At 39.1% G+C, this 19,521-nt stretch overlaps 1 protein-coding gene across 1 annotated transcript in view; it reads left to right on the plus strand.

The window, feature by feature from the left end:
• lrba (LPS-responsive vesicle trafficking, beach and anchor containing) overlaps window positions 1–19,521 on the plus strand; it is a 193,011-nt gene that overhangs the window by 149,428 nt on the left and 24,062 nt on the right. Inside the window, exons 44-46 of the mRNA XM_079462381.1 lie at window positions 3,863–4,003; window positions 5,378–5,497; window positions 7,518–7,670. Coding sequence (XP_079318507.1) covers window positions 3,863–4,003; window positions 5,378–5,497; window positions 7,518–7,670 — 414 coding nt within the window. The remainder of the gene's footprint in view (window positions 1–3,862; window positions 4,004–5,377; window positions 5,498–7,517; window positions 7,671–19,521) is intronic.

A 19,521-nucleotide genomic window follows, 5' to 3' on the forward strand; every position in this document is an offset into this window, starting at 1 on the left:
TCACCTGTTGTCATCCAAGATGTTTAAGTATTTTATTCTTCAGTCAAAAATAAATTAAGGTTTTTGTTGAAAACATTCCAGGATTATTCTCCATATAGTGGACTTCAATGGACACCAAACGGTTGAAGGTCAAAATTACAGTTTCAGTGCAGCTTCAAAGGGCTTTAAACAATACCAGATGATGAATAAGGGTCTTATCTAGCGAAACGATAGGTCATTTTCTCAAAAGTTGTTGAATGTTCAATGACACATATTCAATTGTCTTCAGTTTTTTGTTTAAAATGGTCATTTTGTGTGCGTATCCTGAATTCCGTCTACGTCAAGCCTTTTTTGACCTTCAAACGTTTGGAGTCCATTGAAGTCCACTATATGGAAAATAATCCTGGAATGTTTTCATCAAAAACCTTAATTTCTTTTCGACTAAAAAAAATACATATACATCTTGGATGACAACAGTGGTAAGTAAATTATCATGAAAACGTATGTTGAAAGTGAGCAATTCCTTTAACAACCCCCCCCCCCCACATTCACTTGCATTGTTTACAATAGAAGTGAAGGGGGGGGGGCTTTGCTGTTCTGGTACAAACATTCTTCAAAATATTTTCTTTTGTGTTCTGGAGAAGAAAGAAAGTCATTCATGTTTGAAATGACAAGAGGGTCCTAAAAAGTGAACTACTCCTTTAAGCTTTAGCAGAATCTAATTTTGTGAATCAATTTATTCGAGTTTTTAATTTGAGTAAAACACTGATTCAATGATTAATTTACGTTCATAGAAGTGCTGACATCTTAAAAAAATTAATTTAAATGTACTTTGCAATATATATCAACTATGGCTAAAAGGCTGAACAATGTTTAACCATTTCCTAGACTTCCAGACTAAGCTGTGAATGTCTTCTATCTGTAGTAGTCAGTATCAGACGGTTATTTTTACGACTGTTTTCAGCATACAGCTTGCAGCACATCTCCCATTATTTATTCATTTGTTCTGCCCCTGTGCTGTTTATACAGAGTGCCTTTTTGCCCACTAGGTTAAAAGACAACAAGGTCCAATACACCCTCACATGCATCCCCATCGCCTTTGTTTCTCTCTCTGCCTCCGTCAAACTGCTTTGACAGCATTGCCTCTATGTTCAGTCAAGCTTTTAAGCCTTAGGGAGAAAAAGAGGTCGAGAGACAGAGAGAGAGCAGCCTCGTCTTCTCCCCCCATTTTGCTCCTGCATGAGTAAAACAACAGTAAATCTAAACAATCCTTATTAAAGCTGCTTTTGACACAGGCAATATCGGTGGACCATGACAACACTGTCTAGCCTGTGAAGGCTATCTGAATCCTGTAGAAGCTGTGTTTGTGTGTGTTTGTTGTCTTTTTTTGTTCTTAACAGCCTCCCTCTCTCTTTCATATCTGCATATGACACATCCCAGCACTACTTTGATAGAAGCAGGTCATGTGGGACCTTTTGCACAGGGAGGTGAAATTGCCATAGACGCCGTGTCACACGCACAGCGTCCTCCACACGGGCAGAGGAATGTGCTTCATGAATTTATGTTCCTTTTGTCCCATTGTTATGACCCCTCCGGCTTTCTTATCATAAACTCTAACCTTTTCATGTCATCCAGGGTTGTAAGAGTTATCATTGTAGACAGAGAGAAGACGCCAACAAAACAAATGCGACTGAGTGAACTTATTTCTAAATGTATTTCTACCATGTAATCCTACTCAGGCCTCAAACAACTTTGCACATGTGACTCTTTGGACACAAATGTAGCGATTAGTCTACAAAAGCATGGTTCTAGAATTTAAATAAAAAACTTTTATAGGATTAGATGGTGACACTTTACAATAAGGTTGTATTTGTTAGCAATTTTAAATGCATAAACGAACATGAAATAACAATACATATTTCTACCGATTACTTCCTGTTAAATTCATCATGTACTAATACATTTTTAAAATGACAAGTTGTAAAAGTTAAAGGGATAGTTCACCCAAAAATGAAAATTCTATCACATTCTTCCAAATAGCTTCCTTTGGAATATGTGTGAACTCCTTCCGTACTGTTTAAAAAGCATCTCAGGCAGCTGGTTGATAAAACGACAAGAGTACGGTACATTTTTAAGTGTACTTATTCTAAAGATGCAAATTTTTTTCATATTTAATTCCAATAGAGAAGTTACATTTTATTTCATAGTTTTAATGAGTTTTCTTATGTTCTAAAATGTGCCAAAAATATAAATAACCCTAAACGTATGAACAGCCTGGTGTGCGTATTTCGCATGCAAAGTTTGCCATAAGTAAACGACTGAACTTGACATTATTCTTTTGAGTAAGACTCCACAGAAACAGACAATTTGTATCAGAATTTCATCTGATCTAATAAAATAATGTAGGTTTTCCAGAAATTTCGAGCAGCGGCGAAAATCCAGCGGACTGATAGCTACTGGCAGTCTGTTCAGATTTGCAGTCTAATTACAAACATTGGGTCAGCTCATTTATTTGAGCCGTCACTAGAGAAATATTCAGCAGCCCTGCCAGAGCGTATTAGGACCGGTGGTGTGCGTTCACTTCATCACACTGCGCTGGGCTACGAGGATAACCCTGATGAACGACACTGTCACGAGACCCCATTGTACCGGAGCGCCTCAGACGGTTATTTACTGCCGTAAACAACACGAGGGGCTCGCACGTAAAGACTTGCGTTAATACGCACACGCGCGCAAATTTACACACACTCACATATGCAGACTGATCTATGACAGAGATGTTATTTATCCTGCTCTGCCTTTTCTTTCTTTAATGAGGGTGCTGTTATTACCGCAATCAATCAGTTCAATCGCACAATGTTTAATTCAGTGTGTGTTCTCACCGTAGTTGCCACAAGAGAGCCGACCGTGTGTCATTGTCAGCCCAGGGCTGCATTCCAGTTTAACACGCACACACGGATTGCATTCTAGTGCATGTGGCTCGGGTCTATTGCATTTCAAGCTTTAGTGATTTACAATCAAACATTGATTAAACAGAGACCCTTTCTTAAGAAATCCAAGACCCGGTTTAATTATAATTGTGTTCAAATTAGCAGAATGTAATTCATCTCTGTTGTTGTAATATTTAAACATGGCCATTGGCCTTGTTGCATAGCCTTGAATCCGCATGCAATATAGAGCACTGTAAATAATCACATGCCGTTCACCCCGATTTTATGCCCATATTGTCCTGGCAGAAGTTGGATCAATAGAAAAGCAGCTGTGCACCTTCATTACACAGCTATGATATCAGAGGGCCGGCGAGATGGTCGATCTGCATTCTGCCCTCTCCCATTTGAAAGAGCTCCATCATTCTATTACTATTGATCGAAGGTGCAAGAGACGCACGGAAACCTGCAGTCATTTTCAAGAGTAATAAAGACTCAGCTGGATAATATCGATACATATAAATGAGCATTTAAATAATGGCCTGCATACGCTGGCTTTATACAGATCAATGATGAATTAAAGCAGCCAATCAATGCTTTTGAAACACCCAAGCGAAGGGCAACTGAGTATTAGCCACATATAAATATAGCAAAACATTTTTACAACGTGCTGTGTTAGTGAGAAATGTATTATAACACAAATATCAGTTTTTCGAACACACAAACTGTGCGTTTTCCTTTCTTTTCAGAGCAAGAGACTGTTGAATGTGATTGATGCTTTTAATAACATGATCAAATATTAATGCAAGTTTTACAGCTGCGCCAAATTTCTTTCTCCAGTACTGGATATACCAACCGTGGACCTTGTTTTGAAAATGGATCGTTTAGGTTGATGTCCATTTGTTCTTTGAGCAGTTTTATGCTTATTCCAATACCGTCAACCTTTGTCATTACAGCCTATCGGCGCACTCAACCCAAAGAGGGCTGCGTTCTTTTCGGAACGCTATGAAACTTGGGAGGATGAGCAGGTGCCCAAATTCCACTACGGCACGCATTATTCCACCTCCAGCTTCACTCAGATGTGGCTGCTTAGGATGGTAAGTAAAATACATACTGTACATTCCTATATCTTTTTTTCTGCAGTTTGTTAATATATTTTATTTGTAGCATCAGCGTCACAAAAATAAAAACCCAGTCTATTTTAAATGCTTAATTTTTATAATATGTTCATGCAGGGCAATTAAACCTCCGTGTTAGGGATCCAAATGATATTCCACTTTTAAAAGCTTTCAAACGGACAGCATCTTTGTGCTCTTCATGCAAAATGTTTCATATTCATCATTTGATCTGTTGTGAAACCCATCGCAACTAATTGTTGTTTATAATTGGGCATGTGTGTCTGCTCAGTCAAGTTGATTTATTGTTATATTGAAATATAGGCCGTACAAACACACAACGCATCGCTCATCCTTCCCTCAGCGTCTGTTTTCTAATATGAGAGAACCAATATGAAACGCTCTGGAAGAAAAATACTTTTTTGCTTCATAACAATATCTTGACAATGCTTAAGTTAATTCCGCATAATTTTGCTTTATTATTTCAGTTCTGTATTGGGTTTATGAAGTTTTGTAATCTCTTGCATTACAAAAAAATCCATTAATAAAATCCATAGTCGCTCTAAATAAAAAAAATGCAAAAAATATTTCGTCTATTACATACAAAGATGCTCTCGCTCACAGACATAAAGGTCACTAACCGACTCCTGGCCAATCCTGTAATTGTAACAGTATCTCACTTTCATTGCTGTTCCCTGTTGGCCCATTGCATTGATCCTTTTCCATTATTATCAGGCTTATCCCAAATCCACTTCAGCAAACACCCTAATTCACAGACTGGAGCACAAATCAGCAACCTGCTGGTGATATCTAGGCCGTTGACGGAGAAAAGCATGGCGTTAAATTCAGTCAAGCACCCAAAAGCCTCTGCGTAATGAGGGTGTTTTTCTTTCATGGTGTGGCTTACCGGGGTGCTATTCACTCTAATTGCGTCCCTCTCATCAGGGAGGTATTGTTTCAGAAGGACCGTCTATTGATTCTCCACAAACAAGATTAAGCATGATTAGAAAAACAAATAATGCACTTGTAAAGGCTTTAGTGTCTGAATGGGGTTAATAACAGGTTTGTTTAGCATTCTAGGGGTCTTCTATTGGAAAAGAGGATGTCATTTACTGCACACAAATTAGGATCGTATTGTAAAGGCCTTTGATGGTAAAAGCAGGCAGCGATACTAAATAGCCAAAAGTGATAAAAAATGAAAGGCCAAAAATTGGTAAAAGTTGACTTATTAAATCCTGGAATATGGGAGCTTGTGAGCTTCGCACAATGTTATTTGCCCTGTTGTGACTTTTTAATGCTTGTTTTAGTGTCACTGTGTGTGGAAAGTCAGCAGTTTCTGCTCTCTTCTATCTGCAGGAGCCTTTCACGACGTTCTTCCTCAATTTCCAAGGTGGAAAATTTGATCACGCCGATCGTACTTTCTCCTCTGTGGCTAGAGCCTGGAGAAACTGCCAGAGGGACACATCTGACGTGAAGGTACATTGACATATGTCAACACACGCACACATAAAAAAGTAAGTCAAAATTCCATAGAAATGCCACTAGGAGAGTCACCCATGCACAAAAATGCCATTACGACATATCTGCTAGTTTGTATTTTTGTGCAATTTAATTGTTACTTGCTCATGTTTATACGCACACATGCACAAAGCTTCACTTGTGCCCATGTACTGTCATTCAAGCATCAGTCAGTCCCAACCTGGATTTGGTTTTTGTCTCCCACTGCTATTTGGTTTTCACAAATGTGGAGGCTATTACATGATTAGACGTTTCTCTAGCGAATTTACTTCCTTTAGGTAACTGGAGCTTGCTTGGGGCTTGGTGTGAGGGCAGTCGTCATGGAGATACTGGAGCTCCCTGCCCGGCTGCCCCCGTCACCTCTCCATAAAATCTGGCCCTAGCACATGTACGGTCACAACCAATCCTTGTCATGCTACCATGAAAGCGTCAAGGGTCCTTGATCAAAGCCTTAAACTAATCTCGATTTCGAACTTTCCCCCTTTTTCCTCTCTTACACTTTCCATTGCGAAACACTCCATAACCCTTAGCTGAACCCTTTGTCGTCCAAAGTCAGATCCCAAATGCACAATGTAGCCCCTTAAAGTGCAAAATAAACGTCCAGCCGTCTTGAAATATTCATTACAACAGACAACCATTTTTTAGCTCATTGCCCTCATTTTGATAATAAAACACATGACTCGCCTTACACAGCCACACTTGATACCACGAGCTCACTGAGAGCCCAGTTTGCTTTCTTGCTGAGGTTGTCAATGTGGATCAGCATAACTGGATTTGGACAGATCAAAACCAAATGGAAGACTTGACTAAAACCAGCAAACTTCCAAATCACCTTTAGATTATTTGACTTTGAAGCTGTGAAACATTTCCGGTATGTTTTACTCTGCACTTCAACAGTGAAAGGTCCTGATAGGTGCAAATGAGAAGTAAAGAAGTGCCCTCAGATGTAATAATGTATCAATTTGCCATGCTGTTTCTCCTTTTCTCAGTAAAAAGGCACAGCAGTTCAACCACATGGAGAAACACCCCCTCATTTTATCAAGAGGTGAAAAGCCTTAAGCAGTTTTTGTTTCAAGGCTAAAGAAAGCAATAATGGCCTAAAGCCAATCTGATCCTGTCTGTCTCTAGCCAGGCAAACTCTGGCCCGACCTTTAACCTTCATCCCCTGACCCGATGCAATGGCCTGAAAGCACTGCGGACACTGAAAGTTTCCCCTCAGGGGAATCAGAGCAGGCCTAAGAGGGGGCCATGGGGCACCCCTCTCTATTGACCCACAGCAGGACAGGATTTTGGATCACAGGTTTTGCCCTCTGACCAATCTGATCAAGGGCCATTGCACATAATAGCTCCTCACGAACCTCGATCCAGCTTGGTCTCCCCCCACCATCACCGGCTAAGTGGCTTTGGGTCTTTGTGCCGCCAGAGAAGACGCCGAATTTACGCCAGGCTCCATAAATGAACCACAGGGCGCCTGGTGCAATTGTAAAATCTTGACCTTTTTGTTTTAAAGACTTCGGTTTTAAAGAGAGGAACAGAATGAACACAGGCAGGGGGCTAGTTTTGAACTTCTGTAATTTGTTTGCTCACCTAATTGGCCACTCTCAGTGCACTTTGGAGTTGTTCCGTAAATGAATCTCTGGGTTTGGGGAGTGTAATAAAAACATAAATATAGATGCTACATATTAAGATAAATTTGTGTGCGTTTAGACTTAAAACAAGCTTAAATCTTTACCAAAAAAAACCTAAGTCTTGTGACTTTTTGCTTTTAGATATAGATTATTCCTGTGTGTAACAGATATCTCAGTTACTCAGTTCAAATGTTTATACAGAACAAAAGCTTTTTCAGTTTGCACTTTTAGTTTTCTAATCTGCCCTAATATAACTTTAATAAATGGTGAGAATTTTAAGAGACCAATGTTTCATAGTTGTAATACAAGTGTTTCCTAATGTGTAATCTCTTGTGCTCTGTTTCTCACAGGAGTTGATCCCTGAGTTCTATTACCTCCCAGAGATGTTTGTCAACTCCAATAATTATAATCTGGGAGTGATGGATGATGGGACGGTGGTGTCAGATGTGGAGCTTCCACCGTGGGCCAAGAGTCCTGAGGAGTTCGTGCGCATCAACCGACTTGTACGTTCACTCAGTTTCTCAATCTTCACCCCATCTCCATCTTTCTCTATCTTCATTATTAAATTGCTGTTAAAGTGCTGATGGCAAGTGACCATGGCTAGCACTTCTGCTTGTGATTGTGTGTGACCTGTTTTATGCTGATAATTACAACTCTGATATCAGTCTGACTCTCCCATTAATCATGACACACACACACACACACAAACCCCCTCTCGTTCAATGTCACTGTTTTCACACGCACAGGGATGCTCACACATTTCCACTGGGTTTATGTGTGGAGATTGCTGTTTAATTTGATCATTATCGGCTGAAGTGATCTTTGCTCTAAGTGTACGTGGATATGTGGACTGGTTGTACAGTAGCAGCAGATTGTACAGGGCTGTTTTAATTTGTTACTGGTGTACCGTACAGACTTTTCTTGCTATTAAATTGCATGACAGTGTTTCTCTATAGAGTTATGTGCTCTGACTAACTATGAAGGCAGTTTGTAGAATATAGTGAATATAGTAAGAGTGTTACCAGTGACACAAGATCTTTCATTGTGGCCAAAGTCAGTGACTTGTAGATTCTTTACAGTTTTCATCTCTGTCTTTTGATGTACCTTCAGTTAAATCATTGAATCTACATAGGCTACACATCTACTTATATTATGTTATTATTTACAACAATAATAGCTTTTCATTCAAATGTATACGTATTTAGAAATGCAAATTTGTAGTGAGAGAACAACATTTATATCGCTGCTGTCCTTCTAAAAATACATCTATTTTTTTTTATTCTTATTTTTGTTTGTCAATGTGTTTTGCCAATATGTAACCAATAATACATGTCTACTTTGACAACACAGCATTTAATCAATTAAAAAGTGTTTTTTCCATTTCCTAAAAAACTGCGAATTTGGGCATTCAAAGTTTTGGAGGGACAACAGTGACATTAAAAGGAACAGTTCACCCAAAAATGAAAATTCTGTCTACATGTGCTCACCCACAAGTTGGTCCAAATCTGTATAAATGTCTTTGTTACGATGAAAGATATTTGTTTGAATGCTTGTAATCAAACAGTTCTTGTCCACCGTTGACTACCATTGTAGGACAAATTACATGCAAATCAAAAGTTCCTTCGGATAATTCGTTAATTCGTTTTGTTTTCAAAGCGGAAAAACAAATAAACGGATAATTTTTTACATATTCCGTCGTCTTCATGAGCATAAAAAAAAACAAGCCAAACTCAATATTTGTTTAAATGCCGAAAATAAATACACAATAAAACCAAAACAAAAAATAAAGTATTTTTATGAACAAGCGCCACCGGAAGTCCAGATGCGCTGCCTCTGGTGATCAGTGGTGGTATAGCACATAAGGGGCATGTTTGGTGCAAGACCGGTATCTTTAATAACATAAATCAGTTGTAGTGGCGTACGCCAACCATATGTAAATATACATGTGCAAAAAAATTTTTTGTTCTGGTTTTATTGTGTATTTTTTTTGGGCATTTAAACAAATATCGAGTTTGGCTTGTTTTTTTATGCTCATGAATACGACGGAATATGTAAAAAATGATCGGTTTATTTGTTTTTGCCGTTTTGAAAACAAAACGAATTAACAAATAATCCGAACGCACCGCTTTCCTACATTCTTTAAAATACCTTATTTTGTGTTCAACAGAACTAAGACATTTTCCTTCTATGGTAGTCAATGGTGACCAAAAATGTTTAAGCATTCTTCCAAATATCTTTCTCTGTGTTCATTAGAACAAAAAATATAAATGAAGGGTGTGTAAATGAAGGCAACATTTTTTGGTGAACGGTCCATGTATACATTTACACTTAGTATTATCTTTACCAACAATGCATTGTCTATTAAATTACTGTTTGCAGTGTATTACTGTGTAACAAATATAAAACATGCATAAACATAATTGATATTTTGCTCATAAATCATGTCTGTACAATATCAGCTTTTAAAACAAAGTATTTATTTAGCGTCGTTAATTCAAACAATTGTGTGCAGACGTTTAACTGGCAGTGTGCGCTGGAAGACTCGCATAGTTGTGTGTTTTTGGGAGATACTTATTGTGCTCTTTGTCTGCTCATCAGACTCTTTTATTTACTGTGCTTACATGTGATAAGGTAGTGAGAGAAATTTTGAAAGAGAGTCATGTGGTCTCGCGTGCTTTGCGGTTGTGTCTGTTGAATCTTCTCATAGCCCTTTTCCATATGGTTCTAGTGCTCATGCCCGGCTCTGGGGAATCTGTGAACATCTTATGAAACTGGCCCACATTCCCAGTTGAGCGCCAAACTCTCAAAATGACGTAACTGACTGTTACTGAATTACCTGCTGTAAAAAAATACAACACATTCTTCCTTTGAAAAAACAGATAATCTAATTTACTGCAATTCAGATTGGGTTTGTTTTGGTCATGCAGAATGAGGTCTTGTTTTAAAACCTTTACATGGTGATGACATAAGACATCTTGGCTTCTGCCATTAGTAGGTTCCCCATCTTTAAGTGATCAATAGGAAACCTTTATTTCCTACCCCTAAGCATCTTTCCTGCGGTAGAAACACACAGAATAGTCGAGAACCAACCCTGTAATTGTTCAATCTGTGGATATCAATGAAGGTGCCATAGATAAACTAATCTAGATAACAGTCGACATTCTACAGTAATGACTGCCACTGTTTTCATCCTCCTTTTCAAACATGCCCTCTTTCTGTCAGTGGTTATTTTACACTTTTCCCAGAAACCTCTCATTACCAGAAGCCCCGCTCCTTTGTGTTTACGAGTGTGTTGGGGGGGTGTGGGGTTTGCATGAGCACTACTGATGACTTATCGCTGGCATTAGCGGATGTCAGCTGTTCCACTCTGCTACAATGGGCTACATTTGTAATGAGGGCACACACTCAGTCAGAGACAGACACAGCAGCAGAGAGCTAATGGCCTGCTACAGTCTTTAGCTCATCTGTCACTAATGGCCAGAAAACAGCATGATGCGCACACATGGTCATTTATGTTCTATAGATGATTAACAGCTAATTAAACTGCAATCTGCACCAGTCGCGCTAAACGCATGCTTGCAGAAATAACTGCACTCGGCAAAACAAGCAGCGGTTCACACTGCTCGTGTCGTCAGAGGAGGAAAATAAACCCCTATGTTAAACATAATGGTATGCATTACGTTTAATATAGGTGTTCATTTACCTCTTAAAACAGAACGAATGCCGTAGTAATAACATTTTCAACACAACATCATAGCGATTTGTAAGTATTTTAGTTTAAGCTAATTGATGACTAATTTGTATGAATTCATCAACCCAGTCTCACAGCAGTTCATGACAACCCTAACATCACATGCGAATATGTGATTAGGTGACAAATATTCTTAGGTGGCTAAGCAACAATAAAGGCCCACCCTAACCCCGGCCCTAAATGTAAGGTCACAGGGAAAGGCAAATCATGCTAAAACGTATAAGATAGATACGAGCAACCACGTAAAATATATTTTTATTATGTTCTAAAATATGAATTCCCGTCAGATTGTGTTCGTACATATATCAAAGATATACATATGAAAGACTCTTCTTATTGCCCTATGGCCTCCTCGTAGGCCTGCTATGATCCCCGGAGGGGAAACTTTCAGTGTCCGCAGTGCTTTCAGGCCAGTGCAGCGGGTCAGGAACACAAATAAAAAAAGATCACATTTTGAAACTACGAATTCCTGTGAGACTGTGTTTGGATTTATACATTTTTGTGCAATCCACATTCTTGCTTTCTTCTAATAATCATACATTTTTGTACAATTCACATGGCATAAATTCATAACTCATAAACCTGCCAACCATCTGGAGTTATTTGGAAAAACGTCAATTCGTTGCTAAACACCCTTTAACAGCTAGCCCCTCCCCAAACTCACCTCATTGGTTAAACCAGTTAATATGCTTACTCGTACTGTAAATATACTGTACAAGAAACAGTAAACTACACACTTCACTTTTAACTCTTCCCAAGTAGTCTTACAGTAAATGCAACACCATCTCCCCTAGTTTTATGTTCTGCTACAGTAATGTTGCGGTTTAAGTGAGTTTGTGGTTCACAGAGCATTGTAGATACATGCGTCTAGGGATGTGCGTTAGATCTGAAACAGACTCTTCTCTCTCCTCATTCTCTTCGCTTGGTGATGTCATGAAACACTGAGATCAGCAGCGATTGTTGTTTTTACCACGGGGTCGAGCGAGAGGTTAAGCACTTGATCCCACCCGCCAGATAACAGCTTAGATCTGGCCACTGTCATGCTAAAGAACATTCCGCAATAAAAGACTGATCCTTCACTTCATATTTACCCAGATATTAATGCCACAATAAAGGTGATTGAGGGCTGAATTGTTTTGCATGATTTGCATTTCCCCGTGACGTTACGATTTTCAGACATTATAAGAGAGATTGTTTCAGATTGGATCAGATCAGTTGCTCTTAACATGGTAGATGATGTTATTCAAAGCACTTGCTTATCATGTATTGATGATGTAAGTGGCAACAGAGTCAGAAATGAAAGCTTATATACTATATATATAATATATATATAAATTACAAAAGTCAATGCAAAAAATAAAAAATATATATATATAGCAGCCTGAGATGTTAATGCTGTTTTTGAATCATTCACAACAGTATTAAAAACAACAACTTAACAACATCATTCATTTTTAAATGATTTTGATTTGCAGGCATTTCTCGAATAGAATAGAATATAGAATATTGTGATTCATTACAATAATTATGATTTATGAATCAGCATATCATGTAGTCAATTCTTCTATAGTTTAAAATCAATTGACAGTCCTGATATTTATGGTTGTGTGAAACTCCTGCTAAACTTGAAGCACTGCCAAACACAACTGGCCATTTACTAGAGAAGTACCGCATTTAGTCTTTCAGATTTAGTTTGAGTAAAAGTGTGTAAACTGCTGAAATATCATTCTAAGTACAGGTTTCTGAACATCAGCCAATGTTTTTGTATGTCCCTTTACTACACTCAAACAACAGATGGTGAGAGCTCTCTGAACACAAACCCACCCACAAACCACCAGCACTAGACTCATACGGTTCATACAGAAGTATACACAAAGACTAATGCACATGACAAGCATCATTAGAGAGCACACACAGCTTTCTGATAACAATGCCCATATGACCTGAACAGAGGGAGCCACATTTCAAACCAGTTACAAATGTAACTTTTACGCAAAATTGGAATATTAAAATATAAAAAAATGCATATATAATATATAGAGAACCCTTATGCCATTGGTCAGAGAAACAGATGAGGGTGCTGGCTGGCTATATGCTTATATAAACACAATGCCACAGTTGAGGTGCTATCAATCTACCAGTGCCTAAGTTATAGCTGTCTCTGTATATTAATGTGGTAAAGGAGACAATATTTTAACATTAAAAACGACACGGTTTAGCTTTAAAATGATCATCCATCTTTATGCAGCACTTCTGTGTTGTGTAATAGAGACAGGCAGTTAAGACTTCCAGGCCAGAAGAAACACAAGACCTTTGTAGCAATAACTAGAAGTATTTCTATTAGGTAACTGTTTGGACGGCAGTACGGGTAGTTCTGCGCTGTGGCATTTCTGGAACGAACAGTCGAGTCTTTTACAGCCCTTTTGATGCTCTTGGACTACACTGAAGAGTTCTACAGCTGTGACCAATAACAGAATCGCCATTAAATCGCGCTTGCGCTTTGTTGAGAGACAAGTGTCTGTTTAAGTTGAGAAAAAACACGCTCAGGACCCAACATACACCCGTGAACACGGAGTCCTGAGGTTTGTCAGATTGATATGTTGACAGCTTTTAGCACTTACTTAAGTGTGCTGGGATTCAGTGCGAGTCCGTTATGTATTCTTGCCTTGTGTGGGAACATAATATTCTAATGGTGAGGTCACATGATCATATTTGAGGAGAGCGCAGTACTTGTTAGTGTCTACATACTACTCATGTAACTGCTGACATTATCTAAACTGTGAGGATAAGTCTGTGTCGTGTCTTACAGCGAACAACTTCTCGGTTTCCCACAGCCCGTCTGCAGGCTGCATGTCTCCATGAGTGGACCACAGACGTCTGCGATGTCAGAGGTCATCAGTGTTTGCATTCTCCTCTCATCTCCTCATGCATTCTTTCTGTTCAAACAACGACAGCTACAGCAGTGTCCTCATACCTTTCATCACAGCTGCTAATGTGGCTACTGTATAGTACCTCTAAAAATTGTCTAAATGAAATTCAGATAGTGAGCGATGCACATGCAGTGCGACGCTCCGGTTTTTCTAGGCACGTCGGTGCCGCATCTTTTCAGAATGCCACACGCGCACTGTGGGTCAAGTGACACGAACCAACCAATATACACAAGCTCAGTGAAGATGGAAGGTGTGTTCGACTTCATGCAGCGCTGCACAGACCTATCAGAGGCTGACTTGAAGCAGGGTATGTCAGTTAGAAACTTTGTCCGACTTGAACCGGCGCCGAGGGCACATGACTTTCAAGTTTGCCATCAAATTACTGCCAGAGCATTTCTAGAAGAGCCGGCAAGCTCAGCCGGTGCAGCATCTCAGGAACGGCTGCACCAGGTGTGATGGCGACACAGCTCTTCATGATTGGCTAGATACACCATGGCCCATTGTTGCCTAGCAACGACCGACGCCAGGAGAGCTCAAACTACCAAAAAAAGGAGAATGCAGTGTGGCTCTCGGAATGTGAATCGCCCATTCCCAATGTGAATATAATATTTTGAAGAAAGTTGGTAACTGAACAGCTCTGGCCTATGGAGCGATTTTAGTCTCATTAATTATTCACGCGTAGAACAAGATACAGTAAACAGTTTCGCATGCATAAAACCTAATTTACGTGCACATAGTATATATTTACATTTACGAAAAGCTATTCACGTGCGTAAAACAAAACTATTTTCTCACAAAGTACGTTAACACATCCAGCTAATGTAAGTTGATCGAAATCTTAAAAGTTCCAGTTTATTTATTTTTCTTTCTGACTGTTGCAGCAACTCTTGTGTGACACGCACGTCATTCAGTAGTGGAAAAGGAGTTAATGTAATAATCTTAAATGGTTTTTCATGACCGGCACAGGTTAATTTAGCATGCAAGTTTAATCATTTTTTATTTGTTGAATTGGAGGGAAAATGAAATGTTATCTTTGGACGGCACAGCTTATGGAAGGCTGACCACACTTGGTCAGGTGGCTATGAATTGAGAACCGCTGGCATGGACTGCACTTTTACACCACACTGTGTGAAAATCCTTTACAGAGTTATGGAGTCTGATACATTAGCTTTGACATTTGGGCCGTAGTGAGCTTGTTTTTCCAATGTTAAAATAGATTTTTCTATTCCTATTTGTTGGTTGATTTCCCATTTAAGTGTAAAAACTGGCATTGTAATATTGCTTTGTTTGTTTGAGTTAAACACCCTTAGCAACATTGGGTCAACCAGTGGTCTGGGTTACTGGGGGAAATGTTTAGGAAACCTATTGAAGAGGGGTGTGATGAGATCTCGTGGCACGAGATCTGACGCGTCTCGCGTGAACACAATATCCTCACGCTATTGGCATGATGTGGTGTTGGGCTTGAATTTGCGAGCATTTTAATCGCGTATAAAATATATATTTCAACAGTGAGGATTTCTTTAAAAAAGTCTTAAAATCTCGTTCTCATGAACCCAGTCTCGTGGGATAAGTGTCTCGTCACACCCCTGCTGTTGAACCTTTTGAAATATTGAACCTATATTAAAATATATATGCTGATAAATGCACAGACACTACACAGAAGCTTTAAAGATTAAGACTGGAAAATTAAAGATTACTTGTTGTTTACAAGAATTCATCTTTAAAAGACGATTTGGCTTTGTGAACACACATCCGCATGTTTATTTCTATTTCAACTTTGGATATGAAATGGAGTACATACAGTATGTCTGCACAGCATCCACTAGTGTTGTCATGAGCTGCTTCACGATGACCTCTCCACCTCTGTGATGTCATGAAATAAGGAGTAGAGTGGAGCCTGAGAAATACAGTAAACCACTGCAGCTGATACACACATGGGAATTTGCTGTGTAAAACAGCAGCCTGTTGATGCACACGTGCACATGCTTGTTTACCATTGCGGGACAGGATAAAATAGGAAAGACGGTAGAAATAGCCTTGGATCTCTCCTCCACAGGCATTCATTGAAGCATGCACTGTGAATACATGGAGAAATTAATTTTCAGCATGGGTGCAAGTCAATGGCCTCTCTCGCTCGCTCGCTCGCACACACACAATCACTCTCTCACCCCGTCTGCTTTTCAAACTAACCTCTGACAAGGACGACAAGTTTAGGACATCCATCATGGAAATCAGTGACCCCAGATATCAACATTCACACCAACAGCAGAGCATCTTAATTTACTGCTCCTTCATATGACTCTCCTGCTAAACTTCTGGGAGTTCTCAGGGTCACCTTAAATGTACCCCAGCTGTAATAGACGGATAAAGATCTCATGAGTGATATTGGCCTGGGCTTTTCTAAGGTTATGATCCTCTGGAAACAGGAAAGGTCACTATACAGTACAGCTACTTGAAGCTCTGCTCTCTTTTTTTTGTGTAGATGGTTCATGATGACCAATGTGAAGCCAAAGACAATAGCTAAGCATTTAATGTAGACATGCTTCGAAGTTAATATTGATTTAACAAGCACGTTGTAAGCTTCCTGTGCTTTAGCTTTTTGAAACCTTGGATGGTAAAACCTCTGAAATATTGCATCTTTGAACATGCATCCAGATGGACATTTTTGTTCAAAAACTTAAATTGAAAAAATTTGGATCAAATTTTGATTTACATTACTTTAACTCATCAAAATAAGTTAAACATCTTCAGCTTGTTTAAAGTTATAGCATCTTATTACTAGATTTTTCATCAGTTAAATCCCTGTAGTTTATGTCCATTCTTTGCCAATTTACGAATTACAGTTTTTTACATTTCTTGCCAGATTATTGCAAAAAAATCTAATCGCAAATCAGAAAGAGTTTTATTGCCAAGTGTGCTTTACACACACAAGGGATTCCAGTGCACAGACAGGATATAAAGTGACAAGACACAAAATAGTCAAAATGAGTGTGTATTAAACAACACGTGGCAAAAATAACAATATTCGACAAAAGGACAACAGACAGTATATTGTTTGTACAAATGTGCTATAAAAATATATAATTTGCTAAATACAAACGATGCAAGGAAATGTGGATATATATATGATATATGTATTATACGTTCGTTAGTCATTTAATATGGGTATATATAGTTGGGAAATACTATAATATCTGCTAAACTGAGTTCCTTTGCACACAAATTGTCCAGATAAACATGAGAACTTGAACCACACACACACAAGGTCTCCTACACACTCGCCCTCAGTGGAGGAATACATCATTACCTGATCAGTCACTCTCTATAGACTTAAGGAGCTCAGAGTAGAAGTTAATTAGCACGGCCATCTATTCTAATCATTCTTTGTGTGATGTGGACATGCACTCTCACGCACATATGTTCGTCTTACGCTCAAACAGGAGTGTATCACAGTCATTCGAGAGGCCCTGCCACTCCTGAACAGCTATCCAAACAATTCTCTCTACTGAACCTCAGCCAGATGCATTCTGGGATGGGGGCTGCTCTGCTACCTCTGATTACAGGCTGATCTTTGACTCCCCAAGATTTGCTTGTGAAATTTTGTATATTGTAATTTTAAGTACAAAGGGTAAAATTATAGTTTGAAGTTAGCAAAGCTGTTATCATTTATGATGACATCAGAAGACAAAATACAAAATGACGTACCATCACCTGATAGTCTGAATATAAAAATAATGTTTTTATATATTGAGCACAGAATCCTGAGACTAGCCCCTCCGAATTGAGTATTTCCAAGAAGCATGTAACACTTGGCTTTAGAATGATCTTTTCCTTCTGAACCAATTCATCTCTGTGCCATAGATAAGATCAAGAAGGTTTGCACTTTTCTCTGTACCCCTGTGCAGTTTTCCCACCTGTTACCAAAGCCTCTATAGGCTCATCTTGTGTTCAACAGATCCATGTACTTTATTTGTTTTCTATGTCATTGTGTCACAGTCTCAATGTTGACTTGTCGTACATAGACCACATCGGCGATGACTGCCACCACAATCTCTTTTAATCAATACTGAACAGTCCAGCTGCCAATCAAATATTCCCTCCTGCCAAGTGTTCACCATCTCACTCTGCAGCTCTCGACAGCCACGCATTCAAATGCAAAACAGCCAGATTGATTTGTTATGTGGCATTTTAACATGGCCACAGACAGGTTACCCCTAAGTCCTTAAAATGTTTTTAAAGGGCTGCTAAAGACAGGGAAATGGTCAATGAAAGCCATAAAGAGAGATCTTGTCTCGTAAAAAGACATGTTTGAAAGTATCATTAGTGTCCTACAGTACTGCAGGTATTCTCGCTGCCTGGAAATCTAGTCATAATCATAAAAGTAAGGGGAAAGAATGAAGGATCTCTATAATAACAGAGTGAAATTTTGAGCTTTTAGAAATTACGTTCCCATGATTTTCAGACAATCTCCCAGATTGAGGTTCCTGTGGAGAGAGAGAACAGAACAGACCCAGACAACCTCCCCCATGTCACTGAACTTAACGTCTGCCAGCTATTGCTGGACGGCACCATTACGCAAGTCTGCTTAGCTCGCCGACAACACGTTAGCTTCGCCAAAAATGAGATGAGTATAATGAGTTCAGAAACCAGAATCTCACATGTCACTTGAATGACATAATTTGCTTCATAACCATTTTGCTCATGTTTATTTCTTGCCATGATCAAATGCAGAACTCATTGTGTTGTTGCTTTGTGTTTTTATGCTTTGTTGCATTTGTAAATGTTCTACTTACAATGGTAGCGCTTTTCTGGTGTAGTCTTGGAACCTCGCTCCACGATCGCCAGCACACACAAATACACATTTCCATAATGCTAATGATTCCCAGTGGATTTGATGGGACATACTGCCTCTACTAATTGGCACATCAATAATGTTCTCCAGATATGAGCGTGTCTTAATGAGCTGCATCTTACATACTCTAGGGCATTAATTGTACATATACATGAATTAAATGAAAATTCTGTCATTATTTGCTCACCTTCTTGTTGTTCCAAACCCATTTGGTAAAACATTTCTGTGGAACAAAATAAGCTAATAATTGTTATTTAGCTCAACCAGAGTTCATTGTGTCCATGTCTGTTAAAGAGATTGTTCACCCAAAAATGTTCCCTACTATGTCAGTAAATGGAGGATGAGATCTGCGTGGTTACTGACGTTCTTCCAAATATCTTTATTTGTGTTCAGCAGAACAAAGGTATTCAGTAAACAATGCCTGTAAATACCTGCACTGGCCAACGTAACGCATTCATTGATATTTTTGATGTAAGTCTTCTGTCATTTCTGGCATCTTAACCTGGCATTTTACTTGCATTTCTTTTGTAATATGCACGCATGCCCTCAAGGTTAACATATGTGGTGTAGTCATTTTTAAAAAGGAATCCAATGTTGTACACATCTCCACCTCCTCTTTTGATGAAAGAGCATGGGTTCAGAGTGACACGCCTGCCTCAGGAGCACCCTACCAAACGCTCTCTGCATCCCTGATGAGGTCAGGCCTCCCTGAGAAGGGGTTCCATCTCATTCCTGATTTCAGAGTACCTTGATTAACATAAAGGCAATCCTCTGGAGAGTAAGTGTCCAATAACATCGCCCCCTCCTCTTTGTTTCCCCCC

The sequence above is a fragment of the Barbatula barbatula genome (genome assembly GCF_947034865.1).
Source record: "Barbatula barbatula genome assembly, chromosome: 8".
In the NCBI taxonomy this organism is placed as follows: Eukaryota; Metazoa; Chordata; class Actinopteri; order Cypriniformes; family Nemacheilidae; genus Barbatula; species Barbatula barbatula.